The 8,432-nt window shown below is 42.9% G+C and overlaps 1 protein-coding gene across 1 annotated transcript in view; it reads left to right on the top strand.

Moving 5' to 3' along the window:
* Xpo6 (exportin 6) overlaps positions 1-8,432 on the top strand; it is a 110,893-nt gene that overhangs the window by 37,681 nt on the left and 64,780 nt on the right. The window contains exons 3-4 of the mRNA XM_005351195.3: positions 2,902-3,014; positions 3,736-3,933. Of these exons, the coding sequence (XP_005351252.1) occupies positions 2,902-3,014; positions 3,736-3,933 (311 nt within the window). The remainder of the gene's footprint in view (positions 1-2,901; positions 3,015-3,735; positions 3,934-8,432) is intronic.

Raw genomic sequence — 8,432 nt, 5'->3', positions numbered from 1 at the left:
AGAGAGAGAGAGAGAGAGAGAGAGAGAGAGAGAGAGAGAGAGAGAGAGAGAGAGAGAGACACTACTCTGTAACTGTACTGTACTTGTTACTTCCCTTTCCATAAGGTTTTCCTCTGGCTCAGAACCCTAAAGGCCATTTCTGTCTCCATTGGCTTGACTCATGTTAGCCAGTTAAATCTCCTGGTCTAGTCTGAGTGCCACCCAAAGTCCGTCTGGGGTTGAGACTTTTCCGGATAGCTAGGACATCTTTGGCTATAGCCGGTTTTTACTAGCCTTCTTGAAGCATCATGTCATCTGATAACTGGTACTCCCAATAGCCTGCACCCTTCATACCTTTGTTTTCTGAGGGAGTACATTGTAGAGTAGTAGAATAGATGAAGGACCATTGATGGTTGCTGAGTTCAGGAGATGAGCAGAGCCTGTCTAGGAGACTTACCTTGCTTGCTACTCTGGTTCTCTATACTGATTATCCTCCTGACCCAGTGTTATCTCCTCATTAGTTTTATGGGTCTAGTGTACCTTATATTTATAGTGAAAATACTAGACATATTTTTTTTTGCCAAAATGGTAGATCTTCCTCTATGTTAATCTCCTATAATTGTCCACTCTGATTTCTTTAAACTCTTGTCACTGCAATAGAAATGCCTTTGATTTTTCTTTGAATATTTGATTTGCTCATCAAATATTGCTAACATTTGTGCATTCGTGGGTTGAAAGTGGAATCTTGTATAAGGTATTCATATCTGAATCAAGCTTTTATGCGGAATGGGGGTATAGCTCAGTCAAAGAGCACTTTCCTAGCATGGACTTCATCATTAGCAACACAAAGAGTCCATAAAACAGCTCATACTGCAGATGTTCAGTTGAAATGCTGGCTAATTGGAACTGCTCTCTATCAGTTGGTGGGTCTTTTGCTTCTCTTTGTACCTGGTCTTTGTTGTGGCTTAATTTGAGTGCGTGGCTGGAATTTTTTTTTTTTGTTATTTTTCTGTTGCCTCGGGAGAAACTAAAGACTTTGCCTGTTGAGATAAGGGAACAGAAGGAAGCCATATCTTACCTTTTACCCACCTACCTGCCTGCCAGGCAAGTAACAGTGCTCGAGAGATTAATAGAGAGTAGATGGTAGGGACGCATGAAGCCAGCTGTGTTTCACCAGTGGAGTAATGGGCAGTATGTAGAGCAGTGGCTTGCTGGGACCAGCTTAGGGATCAGCTGACTTGAGCCCAGCATGCCATTCCCAGCTATAACTCACATTATCTGGTTTGCTTGTATCTCTGGGTTACATAAGAAATTTTGTTTAATCAAGACACGCAATCATCTTCACAGATTTTTTTTTCTTGAGACAGGGTTTCTTTATGTAACAGTCTGTACTGGATCTTGCTTTGTAGACCAGGCTGGCCTCAAACTAACTAAGATCTACCTGCCTCTGCCTCCCAAGTGCTGGGATTAAAGGTGTGCACCACCATCACCCAGCCTTTTCACAGAATTTTTAAGACTTAAGAAAATTATTTTTATTTTACATATATGAGTGTTTTACTTGCATGTATGTCTGTGTACTATGTGGTTGTGGGATCCCTGGAACTGGAGTTGTAGAAAGTTATGAGCTGTCATATGAGTGCTTGGGGTTGAACCCAGGTCTTCACCAAGAGCAGACAATGCTGTAGCCATTCTGTAGAATGGCTAGTGAGGCTGCCTTGTTGCACTTAGTTAGGTTTACAAGACAGGCATGACATGTCTTCATGGTGACCGTGCACAAGCCAGCCTTGCTGGCAGAGGTCCATGGCTAGCACATGGATCAAGGTTGGTTTATAAGCAACATAATAGTGGGTAGCTAGACAATTAATGCTTGCTAATTGTGGCTTTTGGCTTATGCTGTCTGTAGTCTGAGAGGAGAAGAGCCATTTTTAGTTGACTGAATGTACTGGCAACTCTTAGGGTTCTTACTTTTGTTTTTTTACTTATTTGCATATTTTGTGTTATCATCATCATCATTTTGTTTTTTTCAAGACAGTATTTCTCTGTAACAGCTCTGGCTGACCGGGAACTCACTTTGTAGACCAGGCTGGCCTCGAACTCACAGAGATTTGCCTGCCTCTGCCTTCTTTTATTTATTTAGGGTTTCTCTGTAGCTTTGGTGCCTGTCCTGGAACTAGCTCTTGTAGATCAGGCTGGCCTCGAACTCCCAGAGATCCGCCTGCCTCTGCCTCCCGAGTGCTGGGATTAAAGGTGTGCGCCACCGCCGGCTGGCTATATCTTATTTTTTTAAATCTTATTATCTATCTCATTATATTTTAAAATATATTTGATATATTTTTATTTTATGTGTATGGGTGTTTTGCTTTTATGTATGTCTGTGTACGCTTTCATGCCTGGTACCTACAGAGACCAGAGAAAGGCGTCCAGTTACCTGGAACTGGAATTGCAGACAATTGTAATCCACCACATGACTGTTGGGAATGTTAGTTTTCTCTTCCCGATTCTCTAGCCTTCATGTCGTATGAGTGCAAGCAGTATGAATGTCACTTAAGACTGGTAGAACATTGTGGTGTGTATGGCTTATGCTTGTAGGGACTGGTTGATGTCATTTACATTTTAGATAGTATTGCTGTCCCATATATAGCTTAAATAAGAGCTTGAGCAATAAGGCTCTGTTCTCAAAAAGTATCTTTAGAAAAGTCAGTGGCCTTGAGATGTCAGGGTGCACTGCCTGTGTTAATCACCCGAATCAAGTGTACTAACTGTATAATCCATTTAGCTGCAATTTGTGCTTGTTTTTTTGTTTTTTTAAACACCATTTGCATTATATGGGGAGGTAGGTATGTTTTCAAAATGATGGCAGCCTGGGCTTGTATCAATTTCATGTATTTTTATAGTTGTTTTGTTACTATTTAACTTTTCCAGAAGAGCTTCTTAATAACTTTGCCCAGCAAGTAGGAGCCTGGAGATTCTGCTTGTATTTTCTGTCCAGCACAAGGAACGACTATGTAATGATGTACAGCTTAACGGTTTTTGAGGTAAGTTGTTGGGTCATTTCATATTCCTGAAAACTGCAGTGAAATTGTACGCCACGGACACCAGTCTTTCCCTTTAATGAATAGATGACTGGGAAACAGTAGCTTGACCCACCCACATTGGCACCTCTCTCTAAGTTGCCTACTGTCTGGGACACCTTTCTGTCCACCACTCCAAAAGGATCTGGTAGGTGGTTGGCTCTCTGGCACTGTTAGGTCATGTTGGTGACTTAACCTTTTACTTTTATCATTTGAAAGACAAAGCTAACTAAATATTCTATATGGAGAGTGATCTGCCATCATCTTCCAACCACAGACAGATTCATGCTAGCTTTCGTCCAAACTTTGTCTCCCGTGTAAGCTCACATCAAACTCTTTCCCACTATCCTCTCTGCTACATTCACACTAGTGACTGCCTTACCTTTTTTATAGTAGAGAGTAGCATCTTGGTTATGTACCTCAGGCTGGCTTCAAACTCACCACCCTGCTGCCTCAGTTTCCCAGGTGATTGGATTACATGTGTGTGCTGTCATATATGGCTTGTTCACTTATATTTGCCCTAAACTATTAGAGGAATGTGTGTTTGTGTGTGTGTGTGTGAGAGAGAGAGAGAGAGAGACAGATAGACAAGACAGACAGACAGACAGACAGACATAGCTAACTATAGAATAAAAACCAGTTGCTTTGTTTACAGCTCATTAAAGGGTATGTATATTTTTTTCAGAATCTGATCAATAAAATGTGGCTTGGGGTCCCATCTCAGGATAAGATGGAAATCCGTAGCTGCTTGCCCAAGCTTCTCTTGGCTCACCATAAAACCTTGCCTTACTTTATACGGAACAAACTCTGCAAAGTTATTGTTGATATTGGACGCCAAGATTGGCCCATGTTCTACCATGATTTCTTCACTAACATTTTACAGGTAAGGATCTACCTGGAGAACTATCTTAGAAATTGTTTGTTACAGGTAAGGGTCTACCTGGGGAACTATCTTAGAAATTGTTTGTTTGTAGAAGTGATTATACTCCTTGACTTGAGTTTATAGTTAGTTGTTGACTGCAGGAGTAAATGCTGTGGGCTGGATTAGTACTTTGGCTTCCTTTATGCTCTTGCACCTTTGCATAGTGAGGAGAAGGAAGAAGAATAAGCCTGGCTGCTGTGACCTTCTGCTCAGCAAGCCTTTGAAAGCATGGCTCCTGATAGATACCCTGGATGTTGAGGTGAAGGGAGGGTTCCAATGGTTTCAGAATTGAGTCAGGAAATCATCTCAAGCAGTAACTAAGCATTCTTAGGAGAATCATTGTGCTGCTGAGCTGTGTCACACAGTCTAGGGAGCTGTGGGGAAAGTAGTAGGCGTGGGCAGGGCCTGGGTCTCGTCATGCTTTCATAGATCTTTCTTTGGACCTGAGGAAAAGTAGTTTCTGTTTTTCTTTTCCTTTAGTGTTGTAGCTTTTGAGATAGGGTCTTTGTCAAGCAGCACTGGAGGGGTGGCTGGGTACCTCTTCCCTGATGGGGCGTGTAGTGAAAACCATTGAACCTTCTCAGGCTCACTAGAAACCAGAGGTGCTTGTCTGCTACTTCAGGTGCAAAAGCTGCATTAAAATAAAACACAGAAGCTGAACTGTGTTTAGAGTTTTAATTATATATTTAATTAATAGCCTTTCTGGATACAAGAGCAATGAAGATGAAAAATTACACATTTTGAGTTCTTTTAAGTAAAGGATTGTGTGTGGAGGGCAATAATTAAAGATCACCTTAGTTTCTTAGTTTATTCAATTGATCCTGTGTTGCTCTCTTGTTCTTGCTCTTTGAGACAGAATATCACCACAGGGCTGTTTAGCCTGGAAGTCACAGAGATCTACCTGCCTCTGCCTCTGCTTCCCGAGTGCTAGACTCAAAGGAGTGTGCCTTTGAGTTCTTAGTTATCTGACAACATTCTCATGTTTTAATCTTGATTATATTTTAACTTAAAAAAACAAACAAACATCAATGGAAACTTCCTGGAAAAACAAATAAACAAGAAAACAAAAATGCCCAAAAACTATTAACAGTAAAATTTGCTCTGAAATGGTTCCTCACCAGAGTATCAGGTACTACTTGCAGTTGTGTCTTGGAAACGGAAACTCCAAATGTTTGACAAGAACAAAATAGAAGCAGTTGCATTCTACTGTAAACCAGCTAGAGTAGCTGACAGGAAAGAAGAGGCCAGAGAAAGCAGCTGCAGCTATAGAGATAGCTAAGCAGTCTACAGGAAGTGCCCTTTCTGTAGAGGAGGGGGGAGGGTCACACACCCATTCTTTGAGCCTCAGGAAGGAAGAAGTTAAAGTCAGTTCAACTTTGGTTTGTAAGCCAAGCTAGGGGGCATAGGAAGGTGGAATCTTGGGTTAGCTTTGGCAGAATGAGGCCCCAGATCAACCCTGGCTAGAGGTCAGGGGTCAAGGCAAACAACTAGGCCCAAATTCTTAAGCCCTCAGAGGTGAGAAAGGTCTCAATAACGATAGACAGGGAGCTTGAGAGCAGCAGGAGCAGGATCACTGTTGCAGCACAGGGTTTAACCAGCCTCTTTTCTGCTCCGTAGGCTACCTAGAGTCTGGCTTAAAGGCCCCTGGATGATGAAGTAAGGAGAGAAGACGAGAGTGTATCTGTCCCTTTCTCTCTTCTCTTCAGAGCCTGGTAGAGGCTGGTTAGCATTTTCACCCAATATATTAATGTGGGGGCAGCTAGGGCATTGGTCCAGTCATTCTTATTATTATTATGATTTTTAAAAAGATTTTTTTTGTGTGTACAAACACACACACACACACACACACACACACACACAGACACACACACACTCGCACGCACGCCCCACCCTTCAGAGGCCCTTGGATTCCATGGAGCTGGAATTACAGGGGATTGTGAGCCAATGTTGTGGTGCTGGAACTTGAACTCAGGTCCTCTGGAAGAGCAATGTGCAGTCTTTTAAAACTTATTTGTTATTTTTTTTTAATTTTTTTTTTTTTAGTTGTTGCAAAAAAAAATTTCCCATTTCCCTCCCCCTCCTCGCACACATCACCCCCTCCCCCCAATCCCCCTTATTTGTTATTTTTATTGGTGTGTGTGTATGTACCTGTGTGGGTCTATATCACTGAGTGCTTGCAGATGCCCTTGGGTGTTGTCACATCCTCTGGAGCTGGTGTTACAGGCAGTTAGGAGCCACCTGATATGTGTGCTGGGAATTGAACTGGGTCAATTGCGTGAACAGTGAGTATTCTTAAGCGTGGAGCCATTTCTCTAGACCTGCAAGATATATTCTTAATTGCTGAGCCACCTCTCTGACACTCTTACAATTTTTATTGAGGATTGGTGGCCATTGGTAGGATCTGCTCTTTGGTTCTGTCTCAGCTGCATCCTTCTCGTCTTCAGCTGAGCTTTTCATCTTCTACCAGCTTTCTCATTAGGAATTTGTGGGCTATGTGTAGAATGAAGGAGGCCCAGGAGCATAGCCTTTGTCATCCTCATTGTGATACTAATAGCAAAAAAGGTGAGAAAGAGCGTGTTTCATTGAGTATGCCAAGGTTCAGAAGCCAGAAGGGCAAGGAAACCAGCCAGGTGATGATGAAAACAGTGGCAAAGATGAGGTAGGTGGTTTTCCATGCCGTGTAGTTAAAACATCTTGGCAAATGCTAGCAGTTAATCAGAAAGTATGATAAGATTCCCCACTCCAACAAAATTGACAGACCAGGAGAGGCTAAGATGGTGGTGGCCAGTTGGTAGATGATCTGTTCCTTAAGATCCATTTGCTTGACAGTAAAGGCACCGGGGAAAGCAGGGACCAGTAGAAAGGCAGCTGAGAAATGTTTCCAGTACTGGGGATTTGGGTGATGCTCTAGATGGGGTGTCCTTCTCAGACTTTGCTCATGCCTTAGAGCTAAGGTTTAGCCACAAGGACTATAATGCCAACAACAAAAGGAACCAGGTAAAAATGCTTCTGAGTACTTCTTGAGAAGACTGGGCCAGTCCTGGATGGAGCAGTGGTGGAATCGTCATTATACTTCTGGCCTAAGTGCTCTCTTTGCCAAGACAGAAGCCTTATCTCCTCCTGCTTGAGCAGCTTCTGCTGGTGATGGAGACGTGTCCCAAGGTGGGCTGCTCACAGCTAAGCTTATTCACCATTCAGTAGGGCAACTGATAGCATAGCCACATAAGCTCAAAGAGGTATCAGATAATGAAAAAAAAGCAAGGTGGGGGTAGTGTGATATAGAGGTCCGAGACTTTGGAACCAACTCATCCACCTCAGTCTTTGGGATCAGCACAGGTTAATTTCACACACAGGGCAACCATTTCCATCAGATGTAATCATATAAGATTTGGAGCAGAGTAGAGTAGACTAGCCTAGACTAGGCTCTGTCCTTGTCTGAATTGTATAGGCCAAGTGTTCTCCTCCCTGTTCTGTCCTCTTGCCAGCTCCCTTATTTTTTCTTCCTCCTGCAGCTAGGGAGAGAACCAGAGCTGAGTATAGCACAGTCAGAGAGAGAAAGCAAAAATGATTACTTTCTTCTTTATTTTTGTTTATTTGAGACAGGATCTGACTGTGACCGTGGTTGGCCTGTAATTCTCTATACAGACCATTTTGTCCTTAAACCAGTGGTTCTCAACCTTCCTAATGCTACAACCCTTTAATATAGATCCTCATGATGTAGTGATCACCAACCATAGAATTATTTTCATTACTACTTATAACTATAATTTTGCTACTGTTATGAATTGTGAATATTGGTGCTTTCCAATGGTTTTGGTCATGACCCACAGGTTGAGAACCACTGCCTTAAATTCACAGAGGTCTGCCTATCTGCCTCCTGAGTGCTGGGATCACAAAAGTGATTTTGTCTTTGTTATGCTTCAGGTCCCATGTATTTAGTCTCTAGCCCTACCCTACCCCTGCCCCGCCCCAAGAAAAAAAGTCAGGAAAAGTGTCTTCCTTCTACCTACCTGCCTACCTACTATCTCCTCCCTCAGGATGATGGGCCCTAAGGCCAGGCAATGATAGACAAACCCTTTACCATTGAGCTATTTCTCCTGTTCTTTTGGGGAGGCAGGCAGGATCTTGCTGTGTAGTTCAGGATGCCCTCCAATTCATGATCTTACTGCTACCTCTACTTCCTGAGTGCTAACATTACAGGCATGTGCTATCATGCCTAGTGGTTGCTCTTTTTTTCACTTGATTTCTTTTTTCTCTCTCTCTTTTGCTTCCCCCTTCTCCCTGCAAAACAGCACAGCTGGCCTGATAGAAAGATGGAATGAGCTGGCCAGAGGTGCTACACGCCTTTAATCCCAGCTCTTGGGGGGCAGAGGCAGGCAGATCTCTGTGAGTTCGAGGCCAGCCTGGTCTACAAGAGCTAGTTCCAGGATAGGCTCTAAAACTACAGTGAAACCCTGTCT

This window comes from Microtus ochrogaster, chromosome 8, assembly GCF_000317375.1.
Source record: "Microtus ochrogaster isolate Prairie Vole_2 chromosome 8, MicOch1.0, whole genome shotgun sequence".
Classification (NCBI taxonomy): Eukaryota; Metazoa; Chordata; class Mammalia; order Rodentia; family Cricetidae; genus Microtus; species Microtus ochrogaster.
This window is presented reverse-complemented; position numbering and strand designations above follow the sequence as displayed.